This window comes from Ascaphus truei, chromosome 8 (genome assembly GCF_040206685.1).
Source record: "Ascaphus truei isolate aAscTru1 chromosome 8, aAscTru1.hap1, whole genome shotgun sequence".
Classification (NCBI taxonomy): Eukaryota; Metazoa; Chordata; class Amphibia; order Anura; family Ascaphidae; genus Ascaphus; species Ascaphus truei.
Window position 1 is genome coordinate 41,307,315 of NC_134490.1, and position 22,380 is coordinate 41,329,694.

Genomic DNA, 22,380 nt, shown 5'->3' on the forward strand with positions numbered 1-22,380 from the left:
CCTCAGCCCTTTACACTCCCTGCTTGTGATCTTTACCTCTGTGCGTCGGCCTACGCACCTGTAATGTGACGCTAATGATGTCCTTGTTGCTTCAACACCTTTGCCTAGCAAATACTTCAATTCCACCCCAGAGGTGGCTGCACCCGACCACTAATTATGTTGTGTGTGGTTGGGTGTGTGGGTGTGGTTTACTGTTGGTCAACATTTCGATGTGAAAATAAAAAAATCTGATAAGTCGATATTGACATTTAAATATTGCTTTGACCCACTGATTTTATGGACAGCTGGTGACATGTAGCAAAACAAAACGTACAGCCACCTTTCCCCATGAATTTGGGCAAGTTTTTTCAGCAGTTGGTTATTCTTGTCTTTTGAGAAGCAGGAATATGTTAGACCACATAGCTGTCGGTGCTGTGTTTTCATCAAACTTCCATCACAAAGGCACAGGAATCAATAAATAAAAAATCTTCAAGCTTTATTTTCAGACATTTAAAAAAAAATCGACAATGGGATTCACACATGAGATAAAGGGCCTAACGCATTTCACACTTCATCCAAGGTGCAGTCGAACAATAAAGGTTGCAGTTTTTTTTAAAATTATTATTATTATTCCTCTGCAACCACCTTTGTGATAGAAGTTTGATGACAAACAGTGCTACATCATTACATTGGTGACATGCAGAGTTGTCATTTAAAATTATCCCCCTCTTGTGGACAATGCTTCCCTTCTCTTCCAAAAGGATTATTTTTGCTATGTGTTTACCCCTTCCTCTTAATACCCTCCTCTCCCCCATCTCTGATGTTTAGGAACAGCAGGGAAGTGCGGGTCATTTGTATTTTAAATTGTTTTGTTTTTTTAAATTTAAAAACACATGTCCGTTTTAAAATAAATGTTGTAACTAGATACCCTTCAGATTACTTACCTTTTAACATCTATTTGGACAAAAAATAGTTAACTTCATTTAAACGGTTAATTACATATTTTCCCCTAATGAATAGATAATTATCACCACAAACTTCTTTATTCTATATTTATCGTGGGCATTATTTTTGGTATTTCTCTCTCCAGTGTGAAACTTCTGACAGGAAGATGCTCTGCTGTTGGTAGCAGAGTGCCCTTCATGCCCGCAGTGCCAATAATGCAGTTCTGTTATCTCCTCTAGATATACAGCGCTGATGCAGGAGTCTCTCACAGCCCTCCATCAGTCCTAGTTTGGAAGAACCAGAGCACCTGGGGAACAGGCAGCAACTTCAGAACCTACCTTGTCAACACAGAGGAAGAGGTTAGTGTAAAATGGCCGCTCAGCTCCTTGCATTAGAGCCTTTACATGGCGGCTTCCTGCACGGTTCAAAGGGGATAGTTCCATTATTTCACAAGATCATAAAGTGATCAAGTAACGGCACCGGACTACATGTAGTCCAGAACAATTTTTTTTTTTTTTAATTGAAACCATATCATACCAGATAGTCTGACCGTGTGTATAATGTTATCTTCATTCTTTTTTTTAAATATTTTTATTGAAATGTGTTTTCAATTATAAAATACAATATTTTTTTTAATGATGTATTATTTTAGGTCACTGTGATGGAAAGCAATAGTTGTGGACTGCTTAATCCCTTCACTGCTCTGTAACACGTTGCAGTTAGCGAAAGGGTTAACACAAGCGCGCCATACTGTGTAGAACATAACATTGATGAGAAATTATAGGAGCGTTGTTTATGAAAATGTCTGCTCTGCTGCAACACTTGTGCAAAAAACTCACCAGATTTGGAAAAGGTTGTTGTAATACTGTAGCCTGTTGTCCGGAGTTTCCCTGAGCTTCACAAGGGCTGTCACTCCTGGGGCGCCTAGGCAACGGCATTAGATTTGTGCTAGTTTTTGTAGCAGGAGATGGCGTTCACTGCTCTTGCAGTCACCTTTTTGTTTTCTAACCCTGCATATAGTCTGAAGAGCTAGAAATTAAGATTACGAGCAGGGCAAATGCTGATGTGACTTTTCTCTGTCCCTATGAAGGAAGTAGCACTGAGAACTGTCACAAAGTCTCTCTTGACAAGCGAGGCGGAGGAGGAAGAGGAGGAGGAAGAAGCCGATTTTGGAGAGGAAGATCTTTTTCACCAGCAGGTAACATATATCTCCATCCTACAAATAAAATATATAGACACACAAGAATGTTCAGGGCACTCAATAGGGGAAAGTATAAGGAAAGCAACTTATCTGGTCAGTTGTGGTGCAAGCAGTGCAACCAGGATCACCATCCAGCAGTAAAAATAGACAAAATCCTGATATACAAAATCCGCAGCACTCACCAATTCAAATGCAAAAAACAATTTAATGTAGAAACACAAGCATCGGGTAACAGCAGGGAAAAGAAGCGATGTTTCGGACCTCCCGGTCCTTTCTCAAGCTCCCTCACTCAGCAAGTAATACACTGCTAATACATATAGTGATGTCCAGTGGTCGACAAATCACCAAAATATCTACTCGCTGAACAAAAAAAATCTACTCGCCACCTAGTACCACACGTGTGCTGCTTGGGCCAATAGGAGCTCGCCACGATGTTAAATCCACTCGCCCCGGGGAGTGCAAATGTATAGGTTTGTCAAACACTTGTGATGTCAACTAACAAATTTGGTGCCAAACCCTTACTACTTCTCCTATGGTGGCTCATCAGGAACAAAAAGTGTGTGCCCCTTTAAGTGAAAAAAACGCAGTTCCCTTAATAAACACCGGAGGCAGGTCTTATACACATATGGTACATACACTTACTCCCCTTAGTTCATGCACATATAGGAGGGGAAGAAATGCTCATTACATGATCAGCAATACAAAGATGTATCTCACGATCAGACTCATAGTACACTGTTGCATTATATTTGTTTACATCCATGTGCGCATGTGCACACTCGCGCATCTTCCAGTGATGATTGCCCAGTGTACTGAGTCTAGTGTGCGATGTATACCCATGCCGCTTAATTTCTAAGGGGATTTACCTACTCTATCCCTTAACCGGCAATGCTTAAGTCCCGCGGTGTCCAGGTACAAACTTCGTGCGAGTTCGCATCAGTATCTATCAGTCAACCGGCAATGGGATCAGGTGTATGAAATCCATACATGTAAAGGCTGGGGATGCCCTGCGCTATGCCATTAACAAATGCAGCAATGGAGACATATAAAGCTATTTGGCAATATTGCTGTCCCAGATTTTACAAATAAAATATATATCTTCTTGAAACAACCATTCGATGTAATCGGCTCCTTCGTTACTTTAACAGGTTTAATGTGTCCCTTTTTTTTCTGGGAATACTGAATTCCAGCATATCACCTATTTATGTTCAAAAGTTTGACTAACAATGGTTTCATCAGTACTCCGCAAATAAAAACAACAATTGACCTGTAAATTTGAGGGTTAACAACCAGTCTCTCAAATCACCAGTCTTAACAAAAACCCAAAGATTGAAAAACCCTTCAAAGCTTTTGTTTACTATAGAAATGTTACGTTTACGAAATTATTTTAAAAGACTTCTACTTTAGAACTAATTGCATTAATATGTTTATAGGGACAATCCATCCTACAACCAAAGTGAACTAAGTAGTGACGTTTAAAAAGGTACACAGTGCTGCCTTTTATTTTAAGCCTTTCTTTACATTTCATAAATGTAAGATTTCTACAGTAAACGGAAGCTTAGACGTTTTTTCAATCTCTGGGTTTGGGTGAAGCCTGGGGATTTTGGTGAGACTGGTGATCAACCCTCAAATGTACAGGTACATGTTTTTTGTTGTGCAGTATCCTATGTGGGACTGCACATGGAAATAGTGACAGGCTTTCTACACGCTAATGTTGCTGACATGAAAACCTCTGTCTTTTCTACACAGGGGGATCCCAGGACAACATCCAGAGGCTGTTCTGTCATGTAACAAGTCTCCGTGATTTTCTCAGTTTATTTTCCACCAGAGCCACTGAAATCTATTTTTATACGTAAAATCTGATAATTTCTGTTTATTTTTTAGGCCTTGCTAGATATACAAGATGTACAAAAAAAATGTACTGCCAGGAATATGGGAAGTTTTCATTTCTTACCCCGTCCTTTATGAACACTATCCCCTTTGTTGCTTGTAGATACAATAAGGCTGTGGCCAGGGTGATGCTGAGCGGGCTCACACGTGTGCGCTCGCCGCGATGAAACATATTGCGGCAATGTGTGTGGTGAGCGAGCGCCTGTGCATACCCGTGCGTGCACATCGCTCAGCTGCTTGTAGAGGCAAGCAAATTTATTTATGCTGCTCGCTGGCGCGTCACGTGAGCGGTTCGCCCAATGAGGGCGAACCAGCTCCATGACGTCGTGGCCGCAAACCCCGACAAGCCCCCATATGCGTGCGACTATCTGGCAAGGAAAAGCACGGCCAAGCAGAGCGCATGATGTCACGGTGCTCCAGCGCACCCAAGTCCATGCTAGGACGCGAGTGCGTGACGTCACACGCTTCTGTCGTCCAAGCGATCTGAGGCCTGTGATCCACAGCGACGGGGAGGTGTGTCAGGGCGTGTCCATGACGTCACATGAGCGGTTAGCCCTCATTGGCTGAACGGCTACGTGACCCGGCTGGCGTGAGACAAAATAAAAAAAAAATGTCACTCGCGTGCGCGCTGTATGGATGTTCGCATAGATTTAATGTTTAATCGCGCCGCTCGCTTGAAGCATGGACGCAGCCTTAGTTGTGATCTCTTTTGGTTTTATTTTGTTAATGTTTTAACCCCTGTATGCCAGTGTTGGGGGAGGGATACAACAACACATGTCCTGCAAGTCACGGTTTGCTCAAAAAAAGTTTTATAGCCAGTGCGTGCAGACAGTACATCTATAGTGTTGGATCTGGTTTAACTTTTCTAGCGGCTACTTTTGACACTAAGAGGGAACTGACAAAGCTCAAACGACTGGAGCTTCGTGAATCCTCCCTCACAAAGTCTCATCCGCTAACAGTAAACTGTTACTCGTTGCATAGGATGTTCTGCTTGCCTTATTTAGTTGTATTTGATTTATCAAGATAAAGAAATGCAGTGTTTGTTCAGTGGGTGTACTCAATCACATCAGCAGAACATTACGAAAAAACTAAATTCACTAACAATCTTAGATGAAGAGACTTTAAAAATAATGTTCCAAGTTAATTTGTGATCAAGTTACGAATATGTATTTTTTTTTTTTTTAACCTGCCAGATAGTTAATTTGTCTGGTTTAATTTTTTTTCAGCAAAGGGGTTAAATAACAGCATAAATATGCCTTATCAAACAGATACTTTGTTGTACCTTATAGTACAGAATTCTTGCAGCGGTATTCATCCAAGAAGCGTTCTGTTTTGTATGGCAGCTGTTGTATCTTTATAATGGACCCAATTTTAAACAGACCTTTTAAAAACCTCACAGGTCTCCACTCAATGTGTACTTGTTACGTGGTAAGAGATTTGCAATGTTTCAAAAGCTTTGAGCCCACTGCCACATTTTCTTCTTGGTCCATCAAAAGGTAGCACCACCTACAATAAATCTTAATTTGTGTATAAAAGCACACAGTAATTATAAAATGGATTGACATTTAACGTGGGGTTCAGCATAATCTGATGGCCATGCAATGCAGCGGCCTTTCTGCACCTACTGCCAAGACGTACGTAGTCACTTGCTGGCATAGGAAACCTTAAATCGGGTTCGTCATGAAGGGGATATGGGGAGAAAAATGTGTTTTTAGTATCTTTTTATTTTATATTTTTAAATCGGTGGCTTTGGAGTTTATCTCCGTTTTTTTTTTTCATTTCTTTTTCTAAACCTTTTTTAGAATGATAGATATAACCTAGAAATTCATCTTAAATGACCGCTTTGAAAAAAAAGTAAGCAGGGTGTGGAAAACGTGTCGGACCCATTCACCACTACCAGAATGGGTTCACAGGACCACTTAGTCTGCCCATTAAAGTCTGAGCCACGGCTCTATTCATAGGATACATTGCCACAGAAATGGTCTATATTTAGTGGTTTGGAAGCTATGGACAGCAAGTACTCCCCTGTAGCTTTGACTATTAAGTCCCGATCTCAAAATGTAACTTGGACATTGCAGTACAAAGGGAAAAAAATCATGATCTCTTAATGCAGTATTTTTAGCTGACCAGTAAGGTGACTGACTGACTGTACAGTGTTGAAATGGTGTTTCACATACCTTGCAAGTGTTAAAGTACGAGGAACACCAGCTTCTAAAATGCATCTTGAGGTTAGAAGTCAAGGTTTCCCTACTGCACCGAATAGCACCCGACTTAGGAAGAAATCACTTTTTTTTTTTTTTTTTAAAGGGGCCTTTTTTCCCATGTAGATTTTGACCAATAGTTTGTCCTTGACAGCATATGTTATCCTTTCTGTCTTCTTTCCTACCTCTTGCTGATTTCTTCCTAGGACGAGTGGAGTTAAACTATTTCCACCCTGCTTGAGTAGATGATAAAATTAGTTAAAAAAAGAGTAATAAATGAAATCATGTACGTAAAACAGCCAACTTAATTATGTTTCTCAGACGCGTAATGACTGCATGTCGGTCTTCATTATAATGGCAAAATAAGGAAGCAAAAAAGACTGCTAGTATGAACGTTTAACCCCCTTACCTAAGTCTGTGGCAGTTCTAGGTGACTTTGTAACCCCTAAACTGCCGACTTTGCAGAGCTGTCAACTTTGTAAAGTGGTTGGGAATTTTTTCTCGGTTAAGTCAAAGTGTGAGTTTTATTAACCCCTTCAGTGGCTGCAGTGCCACGTAGACACCTGGCATGAAGGGAAACTACAAATCTATGTACCATTGTCTTTTATGTTACTATATTTGCACCAGTGCAGAAGCTACAAGACTGCCATTAAAATGCTGTGAATGTCTCGCCACACAATTCAGTAGGTTTAACTCCTAATCATGTGAAATTTTTACTGCCATTGGCCTTCAACACGCTGCATGTTTGGCAGCTAAAGGGTTAGCCCCTTCAGCAGCACTGAAGGGTTAAATTGGGCCGATTCACTGAATTATATTCTGTGCACTGGATGTTAGAAAATTTGGAAATCAAATTTACTAATTTTGCCACGTTAAAGCTGCAGTCCCACTTATTTAGGTGTGTGTGTTCGTGTTCTAGTTCTTATGCCAAAAAATAGCAAACGTTTAATGCAAAAAGGTGGCTTTTTTTCCCCCCAATAAACATTTGCTAATTTTGCATAAGACCTGGCGTGCTGGATATCACTTTCTTGTCCTTATTTTTCTGCAGTTCTTGCACCTAGGCAGTATACCATTCCTAGTGCAGTGCCACTACAACTGTTGATCTATGCAGTATATACTTTCCCCCCCCCCCCCCCCCGCCCCCCAGGGATTCTTAAAAATGTCTGCCAAGTTCGATCCAAGAACATTAGAAATATTAGTCCTTGAAATCTGATAATACGCATTTAGTATAGAGCAAATGATTACTTCATATGAGCCTTTCTTTCTGTACTCGTGTGAAAAATATGAGCAAATACTTCATCAAAGCTTAAAAACACATGCTGAGTAATTAGCCTTTTCTGTTTTTAATATAGATTTCTTCATTATACTGGACAATAAGTAGTGTATCGCCCAAACAAATTAATTTATATCTAAACGACCACAAATAATTTGCCTGTAATAAATGAGGTGGGGGGAAAAAAAACCACCCCCACATCTCCCAGCCACATACCTAATAATAATTTCATAATCGCTACAAAGGGTTTCCCTTTTAATCCGTAACAAGAAATGTTATAAAAAACCCTGCGTTAAATGATTGTAGCACACATTAGAAAGGCACCGACCGGAGCTTATACAGCTTTTATTTCAGCTTTATTTGTACCTAAGCGGGACTGCATCTTTAGCAGGTCATGTCTGTACACTGATTTTTCACTGTGAATGAAGCATGAACTGTGAGACGGCTTTATTTTCTATGCGCGATTTTGTATGTACATTATTATTTTTTTTCTACATGTATTTCTGAAAGAACAGATTTTATTGAAGACTTTGACTTTAAACCTGAAAATCTCACTATGCTTCCAGCCGCAATCAGAGAGGGGCGATTTTAATAGAATAGTTTTTAAAAAAAATGCAAAATTTTTTGAGGACGAAAAAATATCCATTAAAAAAGGTAAAACCCAGGAAACAGAATTTTATGGTCCTCAAATATGCTTAGCTTTGAACTACATTTTGTTTTGTATAAAACCATAAGTGGATTTGTAAACTCAACGCTTAATTTTTTTTATTTTTCTTAAAATGTTAATGTCTAGACGAGGAAGTGTGGGGAACTTTATTTTTTATTTTGTGATTTAAACATGGAAAAATAAAGCATAAAACTTTTTTTTTTTTTTTTAACCTATTTGCTGCTGCACTTTCAGCCAGCAAATTAGTTGAAGTAAACATCTGCAAGAAATTACTTTCAAAAGTGTACGCTTTTGGGTTAAAAATAGCTATAAAAGCGGATTTGTGTTTGAAACCCTTCCTAGACAGTGGGGCTCTCTTTCTGCAGAGGTTTGCTTTAAAATCATCCTGCAGTGTAAGCAGCAGGTGCTAATCCTTCTCATTCACTCAAGTTGCTCATTTTAACCAAAAAAAACTGTTAAACGGCAATAAATATTGCGGAGCCACATTGGAAAGCGCAGGGAGGGATTTCCAGTTAATTATCAGTAATGCATCATATATGCATTTTAACTACGACGTAGAATTTTTTTTTATATAGGGGATCTACCAGGTCAAATATGTGGCTGTGCACCCACACACGTGGAGGCAGGCTCCTTGTGTAGTGATAACTCATCATATTCCATTGATGGACAAAAAGACTTCTGTCCATAAAATGCAAGCAATGTTGCATTTAAATTATGGAGATACTCATCCTGTTTGTATCTACAAATTATCATTTATGATTCAACGTCAGTATGCAGAATATCACACTATATCCCACCAGAAGGAACAATGAAGCCTTCTACGTGTGTGCTTCCTAAATAAAGGCGTTTTAGACAAGTTATACACCTTTTTGTTTCATATACATCTTTTTTGGGAGCTGAGAAACTGTTTAAAAAGTAAATAAAACTTGCAATATGTTGTATTCCTGCTCCTTAAACGCCTCATCACAAGGTCTATTCACTAAATTGTCATTACTGACTATTATTTTTCCACAATTTAGGTTATATACCCTATAGCTTCAGCAGTGTGTTAATATATGCTTTAGTAAGTGAAAGTTGGAGCAAACCTTTTGAATGTACCTTTTAGGACAAATTTTAATGAAAGTTTGCAACAGGACGGCAAACATAAACCGTCCTTCCTAATTAGGGGAAAATTAATATTTGGTTGGAGGAAAAGTTTGAAACGCTCACATTAATGTATATTACTTACATTTGCAAGTGTGCTTTTGAATTGTGCTGCCATATTACACTAAGGGGCCTATGCAGAGAGCAGCGGTAAGGTGAATAGCGGCATTTTTTGGAGAGAAATGCCTTTAGAAATGCAGGTACTGGCAAGTTTAAAAAAAGGCGCCAATTTTTTTTTATTTTTTTTTTGTGAATCTCGCCGCGAGAACCTAATTTTCCCCTGTTGTAAAAATGTCCCTATTCACAAAGGCGCGATCGCCATCTAGTGGCCGTTCGCGCCAATAACATGGAGAGAAAATATACAATTTTCTCCGCCAACTAAAGTTGGCAAGAAGCAGGAGGTTGCCGGCTATAGGGGGGGGAAAAAAACTGCGCGGTTTTTTTTTCCCCTTTCAGCAGCGCGCATCTCCTTATTTAAAATTCTCCACATGCAGTAATGGTATAAATAGCTGATTTCGCCCATTTCTGCATATGGAGAATAAAACTCTCAATTAAACCAACCTTTTACTCCCCTCTCCAATTTTAAAAAGCGCTGCTCTCTGCATGAGGCCCTAAATCTACTAGCAATAATCTGTCCTGGGGAATATATAGATATATCTATCTCAGGCATTGCCATGCTATTAGGTATGTTTTCAGAACTTGGTATAAACACCTGGGCTGTAACTCCTTATATATATATATATATATTTTTTTTTTAATGTTTTAAATATATTCAGCAAAGGGTTTTTTTCTACAAAGTATTTGTTCTTTTAAATTTTATTGCAAGCAACTTGTTTTAATTGTACTAATCTTTTTGAAGACAAAAAAATGACCTTAATGTGTGAATTTTAGCAAAAAAAGACTTGCTCGGGCCAAAGTTTAAACATGCCTGTGTAGCAATCTAGACTTTATCATTTCACTGTTGTGTTTATTAAACTATATATGCATGCCAAATGTCTCTATTTTCAATTTTGCTTTTTTTTCAGTGATTTGTAAAATACATTTTAAGACTGGGAAAGGGCTTTTGTACAACAATCACAATAAATGGGGTTTTTTTGCATTTTATCGGATAATGTTTGTGTGATATTTTATTTTAAAGGTTTAATTCTCAAGAACGGAACCAGTCTGTGAGAATGAGGAAGGATGTAGAGTGTGGTAAGAGTGCTCTAGTACAAGGCAAATATAAACAAACAAATCCAGGTTGATGGAAAAATGGGTGAATTCATAATCATATGCCAGCAGTGTGCAAACGGGTGGGCGGGAGAACTTGCAGGGGGGGGGGGGGGCGCGGGCTATTACAGAGGCCCCGCACTCTTCCCCCAGGCATTTAATTTAATGCCGGGGGAGGCGTGAGGCCTTTGTAACCTCGCTTACCTACTGGCAGCCGGGTCTTCGGCGCCGCAACACCGCGGGGTCATGTGACGTCACGCGTCACCATGGCAACGCGCGTCAAATGACGCTGTGGGGTTATTTGAAGCCGTGCCTTCGGGGGAGGGGGCGCGCGAACGCTGCGGATCCCAGGAAGGGGGCCGCAGCTGAAAATGTTTGTGCAGCGCTGATCTATGCAATAGAATGAGTATAATCATGAAATGCTTTCAATGACAGATAATCCCTGAAAACGGGATAAGTGAAAACAATCACACACCCTCTATTTTATTGGGAATGTCCAATTCAATAGGAAATAATGTACTCACAATCACCCACTTCCTAGACTGGAGGAAACGTGCAGCTGCTGAAGGTAGAGTCCAGGATATCAAGGATAAAGTACTTGCATACAAAACGCATAGGAGGCTTTTCCTCTGATTGTATTATTCCAATAAATTCTTTTTGAATTATATGGATCCATCTCCTTTGCTTTTTTTGGCCGTGCACTACCTATTTTTCAACTGTGAGAATGAGTATCCTATTTGATCAATATTTTTAGGTTTAGCATGTAGCCAAGAAGCCTGTTAACAAAACTCCGTCTTTAACATTTGAGTTGTATAACAATACAAACTGCAAACAGTTAATTTTGAGGTTATATATGGACTTACATAAGGTCAAAAAAGAGCAGAAAGATCCTTTATGCTACACATATTAGGTGCCACCAAAGGGAATTACGTAAAGTGAAAATAGTATTCAAATTGTAATTGAAACGAAATTCTAAAAAGTGACACAATTTGTTGCAAAAAAATTAAAATACTTAGTTGTGTGAAAAGGAACGTACACCCTCTTTGAATTCTATGGTTTTACATTTTGGGATATAATAACAATCATCGGTTCCTGCAGATCTTAAAATTGGGTAAATACAACCTCAGATGAACAACAACACATGACATTACACCGTGTCATGATTTATTTATCAAAAATAAAGCCAAACTGGAGAAGCCATGTGTGAAAAACGAAGTACACCCTTACTGCTTCCATAGGAATTAAGATGCTAAGTAGCAGACAGGTGCTGCTAATCAAATGCCCTTGATTAATTGATCAGCAAGTGTGACCACCTCTATAAAAGTCAAAGTTTTAGCAGTTTGCTGGTCTGGAGCATTCAGGTGTGTGTTAACACATGCCAAGGAGGAAAGATATCAGCAATGATCTTAGAGAAGCAATTGTTGCTGCCCATCAATCTGGGAAGGGTTATAAGGCCATTTCCAAACTATGTAACATCCATCATTCTACAGTGAGAAAGATTATTCAAAAGTGGAAAACATTCAAGACCGTTGCCAATCTTCCCAGGAGTGGACGTCCCAGCAAATTCACCCCAAGGTTAGACCGTGCAATGCTCAGAGAAATTGCAAAAAAACCAAGAGTTACATCTGAGTCTACAGGCCTCAGTTAGCATGTTAAAGTTCATGACAGTACAATTAGAAAAAGACTGAACAAGTATGGTTTGTTTTGATGGGTTGCCAGGAGAAAGCCTCTTCTCTCTAAAAAACATGGCAGCACGCCTTAGATTTGCAAAGTTGCATCTGAACAAACCACAAGACTTCTGGAACAATGTCCTTTGGAGAGACGAGACTAAAGTGGAGATGTTTGGCCATAATGCACAGCGCCACGTTTGGCAAAAACCAAACACAGCATATCAGCACAAACACCTCATACCAACTGTCAAGCACGGTGGTGGAGGGGTGATGATATATATATTTTTTTTTTTTTTTTGCAGCCACAGGACCTAGGAACCTTGCAGTCATTGAGTCGACCATGAACTCCTCTGTATACCAAAGTATTCTAGAGTCAAATGTGAGGCCATCTGTCCGACAGCTAAAGCTTGGCTGAAATTGGGTCATGCAACAGGACAATGATCCCAAGCACACCAGCAAATCTACAACAGAATGGCTGAAAAAGAAAATAATCTATTTGTCGCAATGGCCCAGTCAAAGTCTAGACCTCAACCCGATTGAAATGCTGTGGCAGAACCTTAAAGCTGCAGTTCAGTCAATATCCTGCATGTGTGTTTTTTTTTAATAAATCAGTTCTGTACTGTGAGAAAATACTTGTAGCATTTTCTTTTTTTTTTAAAACAACTTTGGAAGACAATTTTTTATATATTCTAATGTAACGAGCATTTTTGTTTCTATAGCAATCCTTTAGAAAGGCACAACCCCTTCCTTTAATGTAACAGGCTCTGGCACACCCCTTTGTGAGTCCTGCCCCCACCACAGCCGTGCACGTGCATGAGCACAAATGTATCAGTCATTGCCTGGTCACATGATCTTCCCCCAGAACTGACAGAGCAGCAGCAGAAAAGGAGTAGCTCAGAATTAATTAATTAAACCTTATTCCATTGCACGTGTGTAGTTAATGTTAAATATTAACAACTCATTTAAAATCAAATCTGTATATATAATACTGTAAACAATATGTATATTTAATTTTGTGTGAATGTGTACAATTCAATGTGTTATTAAAATTAATAATGGCTTGTTCTTGTATAGCGCTGCTAGTTTTACATAGCACTTTACAGAGACATTTTGCAGGCACAGGGCCCTGCGGAGCTTAGGTGTGTATGTATGTGTTTGTATGATATAGATATATATGCACACGCACGCATATACATGCGCACGCGCACACATACACGTGCACACGCACACATATACATGCACACACGTATACATGCGCACACGCACACATACACACGCACACATATACACGCACACGCACACATAAACATGCACACATATACATGCACACACGTATACATAAACATGTGCACACGCACACATAAACATGCACACATAAACATGCGCACACGCACACAAACATGCACACATATACATGCACACACGCACACATACATGCGCACACGCACACAAACATGCGCACACGCACACATATACATGCACACACGTATACATAAACATGCGCACACGCACACAAACATACGCACACATAAACATACGCACACGCACAAAAACATGCGCACACGCACACATATACACTGTGTGTGCGCATGTTTATGTGCGTATATATTTATGGTATTGCTTGACCTGAGGAAGAGGAAAACTCTTGAAAGCTTGTCCCATGACACAAATTGTTGGTCCAAATAAAACAAATAAAAAAAAGGTATCAATAAATACTGAAGAACTCTATATATATATATATATATATATATATATATATATATATATTTTTTTTTATATATATACTGTATGTATATATGTATATGTATGTATGGATATATAGCGAAGGTCAGCAGCCGGCAGCGGAGGGAGAGAAGGACGGCATCCTGCAGCGAAGCTCGGCAGCGGCAGAGGACAGTAGCCGGCGGCGGAGGGAGAGAAGGACGGCATCCTGCAGCGAAGCTCGGCAGCGGCAGAGGACAGCAGCCGGCGGCGGAGGGAGAGAAGGACGGCATCCTGCAGCGAAGCTCGGCAGCGGCAGAGGACAGCAGTGGTGGCGGAGGGAGAAGAGGACCATGTGAATGGGACAGGAGCGGGACAGGAGGGCGGTAGGGAGGAGTTACGCTGTAGCAGCGGCAGACACTGGAAGTCAGAGAATACTTCTGTCAGACCGTGTGTGTGTGTGTGTGTGTGTGTGTACACACACACACACACACACACACACACACCTCTATCTAGACAAATCACCCAAAAATCTACTCGCCCCAGTCCCACCTTTTAAAAAAAGAAATGGAATAAAATTCCTAGTAAGAACTAATAACATTTGTTTTTGACATAACCGTTTATTTATTGTATTACATTTATACTTTACTACAACTAGTCCTTGTTACTGTACATAGTTCCTTACTAATCCTAATACTAATACTGAGAGGGTGGATGGGTGACGGAGAGAGGGTGGGTGACTGGGTGGGCGGGAGAGGAAGAGGGTGGGTGACTGGGTGGGCGGGAGAGGGTGGGTGACTGGGAGAGGGTGAGTGGGCGGGAGAGAGTGGGTGGGCGGGCGGGAGAGGGTGAGTGGGTGGGCGGGCGGGAGAGGGTTAGAGGGTGAGTGGGTGGGTTGGTGACTGGGTACTTGTGGTGACACACTAATATACACACACACATACATATATATATATATATATATATATATATATATATATATATGCAAATATAGCTGTATGCTCATCTGCATGTCTTAGGCAGGTCTGCAACCCCGCCTTTCCCCATTATCACCCAGCATAAAGCACTTCCACTGCAGCAGGGGATTCTGGGAAATGACATGCAAATGAGCACACAGTATATATATATATATGTGTGTGTGTGTGTGTGTGTGTGTGTGTGTGTGTGTGTGTGTGTGTGTGTGTGTGTGTGTGTGTGTGTGTGTGTGTGTGTGTGTGTGTGTGTGTGTATATGTATACACACACACACACACACACACACACATATAATCGCCACCACTGCTCCGGGACACAACCCCTTCCCCGTTCCCCCACGGGGGCAGCGCAACCCCCCTGCATCTCCCGCACGGGCAAGGAGGCAGGCACAGGAATCGGAGCAGAAGGGGGCACATCTCCCGCTCCCCCCTCCCTTCCCCACCCCCCACGGGGGCAGCGCAACCCCCCTGCATCTCCCGCGCGGGCAGGGAGGCAGGCACAGGGATCGGAGCAGGAGGGAGACACATCTCCCGCTCCCCCCTCCCTTCCCCACCCCCCTCCGGGGGCAGCGCAACCCCCCTGCATCCCCCGCGCAGGCAGGGAGGCAGGCACAGGGATCGGAGCAGGAGGGAGACACATCTCCCGCTCCCCCCTCCCTTCCCCACCCCCCTCCGGGTGCAGCGCAACCCCCCTGCATCTCCCGCGCGGGCAGGGAGGCAGGCACAGGGATCGGAGCAGGAGGGAGACACATCTCCCGCTCCCCCCTCCCTTCCCCACCCCCCACGGGGGCAGCGCAACCCCCCTGCATCTCCCGCGCAGGCAGGGAGGCAGGCACAGGGATCAGAGCAGAAGGGAGACACATTTCCCGCTCCCCCCTCCCCACTGGCGGCGCAAGCCCCCTCCATCTCGCGCAGGCTGACAGCCACAGGGATCGGGCAGAAGGGGGCACAACACAGCGGCAGATCGGGAGCGAGCACACGTCACTGGGAGACTCATGAATATTCATGAGTCTTCCACTGACTCACGGAGGCAAATTATAAACAAAACCCAGCTTTTAATACGTCACAAAAATTTCGCCGATCAAGACATGGAGAACGGATTGACTGACAGCTATACAGTTCTTTAGTTAAGTAGAGATTGCACACATTAAACTATTAAAGTAAAAAAATAAATTAAAAAAAAGACTGAACTGCAGCTTTAAGAGAGCTGTGCATAAACAAATGCCCACAAACCTCAATGAACTGAAGCAACGTTGTAAAGAAGAGTGGGCCAAAATTCCTCCACAACGATGTGAGAGACTGATAGTCATACAGAAAGCGATTACTTCAAGTTATTGCTGCTAAAGGTGGTTCTACAAGCTATTGTATCATAAGGTATACTTAGTTTTTCACACATGGCTTCTCCATTTTGGCTTTATTTGTGTTAAATCATGACACGGTGTAATATGTAATGTGTTGTTGTTCATCTGAGTTTGTATTTACCTAATCTTAAAACCTGCTAAGGAACAGATGATTGTTATTATGTCCTGATATGTAAAACCATAGAATTCAAAGAGGGTGTACTTTCTCTTTCACACCACTGTAAGCGTGAGGGAGTATACTCTGATATAGAGGTAGATAATCTGTCACAAGATAAGTGTGTACAGATAGATAATATAAATATTTTGACAGTATGCATGCACTCCAGCAATCAGCTAGGGTGGGTCAGTTAATTGCTGATTGCAAGGACTTAAAAAAAAAAAAAGAAAAAAGCAGCCTGACAGAACTTAGCTTTTTTCCCAACCAGCAAGGACAGTCAGTTGGAACAGTTACCAGGTCTGCTGAATGCAGGGCCTGTTTGGATCAAACCCACAGCCTGAGAGGGTCACAGAGAGACACTTCAGGTGCTGTCGCTTACAGAGGCAAAAGGGCTAAGTATTGGTAAAAAAGTGTAGCTCTAAATCTGTAGTTAAGGAACGGACAAGTATGTTAGTGCTCCAGAGGGAGCTAGGTATTTTGTTTTTGTTCCTGTTCTGTGCCCTTTTGTTAATAAACCTGATCAGCGAACCCTACGTTTCCTGCCTTAATGCGTCACAATTGGTGAAGAATTTGGGCACTTTAAAAGGCATAGCACCTAAAGCAGAAAGTGAATCCCTGCGCTTCTCCCATAGGGATAGCAATCAATGGGGAATATATATATATATATATATATATATATATATATATATATATATATATATAGTGTAAATACCTATAAGAAAAAAGGAGACTTTTGGTATACATCCTTTGATCAAATAATGCCAAGCCTGCTAACCACGTCAAGGTAAGTCTCTTTAGCAGGTCCCTACGCTAAATGCATACTAGTGTTATGTGAAATAAGCCCAGAAGGGGTTAAAATATCAAAGCATATGCTTGTATAACCTAGTGCAATTAAAAACTGGTATATACCAGTACAGATACTCACATGTAAGTGAAGTGGAATAAGGGGACCTTGCTAGGAGATTATATACCTAGAAGAGGAGGGGCTGGCCTGCCACAAACTGCTCAATAAGCAGTTGCAGGTGATTGGCTAAATATATTCAATTACACCACAGTAGTGTTGCCCTCTAGGAGCGTGCTGCAAAGGCCTTTGGGTTTGAAAAGAAATATAAAAAGCATGGGTTTTTAAAATAGCTGTTCAACAGGACTAAGATTGCTACAGAGACACTGAGAGGTACAAACTGTTAGGCCGCGCTTATAGTGCTAGCAACGGCGACCAATGACGTTGCCACCAGCGAAAGTTATAATTTGATTTTCAGCGACTTTTGCCAGCGACGTCACGAAATGGAGCGGGCCGCGGTCTCTGGTTTAGAGACAGTCACATGTGGCGACTGTCTCCAAAAAATCAAATAGACCCGGCTTCAAAATTTTGGGTCGTGACGTCGCTCCGTTACGCTTACTATTAGCTCTTGCGACGGAGTCAATGTATTTGATTCGGAGCGACGTCGCAAGGCACTATAAGCGCAGCCTTAGTCTGCCACACCTGTATGACCAGCTGTGATTGTAGCATATACAGAACAGTATTGATGCAGTAGCGCCTCCTGAGGTCGGGGTTGAAAAATACACCTGAAAGTATGAGAATGGAGGATATAATGTGATTATTGTGTAATGAGCCAGCCGCACGAGTGTCCCTTCAGGAATGAGCATTCCTGTGGGGCCCCAGTACCAGAAGTAAATTTAAAGAAAATGATACCAGTGCAAAAAACATGTTCCAAAATAGAAAAGTATTTTATATAGAAATAAAAGAAACACTAAATTGGTTAAACAAACATAAAATTAGAAAGATACAAAGTTACCAGAGGCTCCTTGTGTGTTGTGAATGTTGCAGTTAGCAAGAGCAACACAAGTAGCAGTCCTGTGGTTAAGGCAATGCTGATAGGGAAAGCACTCGCTCTCAGCTCGTCAGAGCAGGCAGGGCCGTCTTAACGTATGGGCACGCTGGGCAGTTGCCCGGGGGCTCCACGCGCCCGGTCCATGCGTGCCCACCAATGCTCCCCGCCCGCCCGGCTCCCCAGCTCACTCTTAGGCTGCGGTCCTAGTCACCGCCACAGGTCACGGCTCGGCGTGCGCTGTGCTATCAAGACCCGCCCCCCCAGTCAGGCCGTTCCTAGTCCCTACCTTGTCGCGCACCTTTCCCCAGCGGTGCGCGACAGGTTTTCAGGGAGGCAGGAGAATTTGAACTTGACATCTGCGACGGGCGTGGCCACGCCCCCGCCGGCGGTTCAGCCAATAAGGGCGAACCAGCCGTGGGACGTCATGGCCACGCCCCTGCAAACCCACAGCCACGCCCCCTCCCGTCGCAAACCTTCCCCCTCCCCCCAGATCGCGGTGTAGCGCTGTGCACGCGCCGCTCCCCCGCCGGGCGCGCGTGCCACAGTGAAAAACTGGGGACTCAGCCTTAGGGTTGCCAGGTGTCCGGTATTTGGTCCCCCTGTCCGGACATGGGTTAGAGAAGGGCTGCTGCTGCTAGGGGGCTGGGCAGCTTCTGATTGGTTGCTGCTGTGTTATTCAGCCAATCGGGAGGTGGCAGGAGCCTAGGGTGCGGCCAAAGAGCGGAGGAAAAGCATGCAGCAGAGAGGTGAGGCTGTGTGTGTGTCTCAGTGTCCTGCCTGTGTGTGTGTCTCAGTGTGTGAGTGTCTGTGTCCTGCGTGTGTGTTTGTGTCTCAGTGTCCTGCCTGTGTGTATGTCTTTCAGTGTGTGTGTGTGTGTGTGTGTGTGTGTGTGTGGTGACAGACAGTACATACAATACTGGCAACTTTGTTTAATTGCTCACTCACCCTTTGGCCTCTTTCAGGGTGCAGGCTTCGGAGGGAGGGCGTGCTGACGTGCGACACAATGTATTCAAATTGAATTGTGGTTGTCAGCGTAGCAGCTGCACTGTCTCCGAAGTACGGAGTTGACGCTGGCTACAGTTTCAATAAACAACCCAAGTCGTTTTTTGAAGCTGCAGCAGCGTCACTGGGACCTCGGTAGCCAATGAAATCATTCTTGAGAATGATTTCAAGACAGCAGCTTCGATCCCTAACCTCAGGTCTGTAGCCCTGCCCCCTCCCCGCCTCCTCAACTCTTGAAAAAGTCTGCTGGGGAGGATGTACACAAATCGCCCAGCAGACTGACGCGCGCACACGCGAAAGCGCGCCCTCCAACTCCTGCCTCTGGCACCTTGAACGAGGTCTTACTTTTCTTTTACTATACTATCTGTCTTCCCATTTTCAAGATCTATTAAAAATAACCACCATTGTAAATTCTCAGAAAGGCTCGCATTGCAAACTCTGCAGCACCTTCTTACTTTCAGATCATCCCCAAGAAGGCAGAGCAGGTTACTTATTCAGTGGCATGATTTAATATGCAATTTAAAGCTGGATTTTGAAGTCTAAATTTGAAAGCTACTGTACTGATAATGACAGGGGGGAGAAGGGGTGTGAGAGGATGAAGGGAGTGGGGATGAGAGGATGAAGGGAGAGGGTGAGAGGACAAGGGGGAGAGAGAGGATGAGGATGGGGTGCAACAATCTTGGAATTTGTGGGAGGAGCAGTAAGATTAGTATTGCTCGCCATGTACAGTATGACTGCAGGTCAGTTATTTATAAATGATCTGACCATTATGTCATTTGTTCTAATTTCACTCCAAGCATGCACCAATTTGCACTAGTTCATATTCTATTTCCTAAAACAATCCTCGGAAGGGCGCTCCCTCCCAAGACTCCTCCCCAGATTTTTTACGAAATAGAATATAAATTGGTGCAAATTGGTGAATACTTAGAGTGAAATTTAGAACAAATGATATAACAGTCAGGTCATTTATAAATAACATTCTTCCCCACCAACGATTCTCGAGTGCGTCGCACCTTTCACCATTATGTCCAGTATTTTTGGACAACCCTACTCGCTCTCCCCCCGCCCGGCGCCACGGCTTCGCTCGCTCTCCCCCCGCCCGGTACCCCGGCTCGCGTCACAACCGCTCGCAGCCTAGCACTTCCGGTGCCTGCTGCTGCTAGTGAGCGCGTGGGAGGCTGAGAGAGACAGTGTAGGCAGGGCCCTGTGCACTGCTTTGCCCGGGGGCCCCTAATGTTGTTAAGATGGCCCTGAGAGCAGGCAGTTCACATCTCAGTAGTTTGCGGTGTAGACCAGCTGATCCACCTCACATCTGGCTCCACTCACCACCGGATAGGGAATGTACCCGCTCCCGGCTAACTGCCCTCAGCTTGTACCGGTCAGGGAAGGCACCCACTCCCAGTATGATGTTTCCAGTGGTCACGTGGCTTCACAATGAAAGATTCACAGAGGAGATAAAGTGATTTGCCCAAAGTCACAAGGAGCCGACACTGGGAATTGAACCAGGTTCCCCTGCTTCAAACTCGCTGACTGTACTCACTGAGCCACTCCTCCCTGTATAATATATTGATTTTGTTTTTTTATATGCTGGAGTGCTCTGCTTGGGTTCTTTTTTTCTTCATTTATTGTATCTTTAACCCTTGAGTGCCACCATAGGCATTACTTTAACCTTACATTGTGTTTTTTTGGTACTAATAGTATTGGAGATAACTTTTGAGCGGGTATTCTTTTGTTGCTAGATTTATGTGTATATTTAGGGTGGTTATCGAGACCACTGAAAGCGAATTTTATGGTAACTTCGATGTGTATACTCATCATGATTATATAACTTAATATATATACACTGAGGATTTGAAACAGTATATTAAAAAGTTAAAATGTAATTGGTATTTTTATTCTATTTTGCCGTTTAGATGTCTTTCCTTTACAATGTTTTTTTTATTATAGAAAGATGCCAACTTTAGTTTACCTATGTATATAAATATACAACAGTGAACAGTGATTCCATATGGAATATGTTTGAATACTATATACATAAATGCACAATACATCTGTTAGTCTTAGTAGAAATGTGTGTCTCTCTAATGTGTTTTTATATTGTAATTTATACTTTGCACACAGGTTGTACTATTATAATTATGCTGCATAAACATGTAATATGTTGTGGTAAAACCACTATACAAAGTGTACTGTAGAAATGACATATGTTAATTGGCTCTATTGCAGTTATAGAGATGAGTAGTATATTTGTTATTAGGAATGTTGTACTTTTTAGCAAGTATTTTATGTGTAAATGATTTGATCCCAATTAAGATAGGGATAGAGTAAGAGGAGTAATATTGACCGTAGTAGTGTCACCTCCCCTACACACAATAAAAAGTATAATACAATACAATAACTTTAATAAATAATTAAATATATAATGATAATGTATAGAATGTAAATAAATGCAACAACTTAGTACACATGATAGGTAAATGTACAGTAAGTAAAGATTAAATTGCAAACAACTCTAAATGCTAAATAAAAGAAAATCAATACTAATACATATATATATATATATATATATATATATATATATATATATATATATATATATTAGTATTGATATATATATACACACATGAAGGTCAGTCAGCACACTGTAGTAGAAAAGGTTGTAATAGCAGATGCTAGTCCCATAGAGAATAAGTATGATACGAACCAATCCAAAGACCAGTAAAGAGACAGCAGACCGCACGGGGTTAATCCAAAAATCTATATTCACAACATGAAATACACGTAAGCCAACGTTTTGGTCCCACAGAGAGACCTTCCTCAGGGCCGTGCAACCCACAAGTGCAAGTGACCAAACATATATACCCTCACCCATAGTGCAATGCAAACAAAGGGAACCAATCACCAACATGCAATCAGACAAAATATGCAACATAGCTGTGCTCCGTGCCCCCTCCCCTATTACCTGATTGTCCAAATGACTCATCATGACATGAGAGTAGGCACTTAAACTATTAGGAGAGAGACACCCTTAGACACTGGTCCCAGGGTCTACTGCCATTGCGGGGGATAGTCGCGCGCCGCGCTTGTGCAGTGGGCCAAAACATATTGACTGCCGGAGCGCCAGCAGGGCGAGTGCGCCGCGCATCACAGCTGTGAGCAGACGCCTCATTAACTCTCCC

General features: G+C 42.2%; 1 protein-coding gene across 1 annotated transcript in view; it reads left to right on the plus strand.

Moving 5' to 3' along the window:
- Positions 1 to 10,400, plus strand: part of LMNB2 (lamin B2) — a 40,938-nt gene extending 30,538 nt beyond the window's left edge. Inside the window, exons 10-12 of the mRNA XM_075611650.1 lie at positions 1,164 to 1,283; positions 2,015 to 2,122; positions 3,875 to 10,400. Coding sequence (XP_075467765.1) covers positions 1,164 to 1,283; positions 2,015 to 2,122; positions 3,875 to 3,916 — 270 coding nt within the window. The 3' untranslated portion in view covers positions 3,917 to 10,400. The remainder of the gene's footprint in view (positions 1 to 1,163; positions 1,284 to 2,014; positions 2,123 to 3,874) is intronic.
- The last annotated feature ends 11,980 nt before the right edge of the window (positions 10,401 to 22,380 follow it).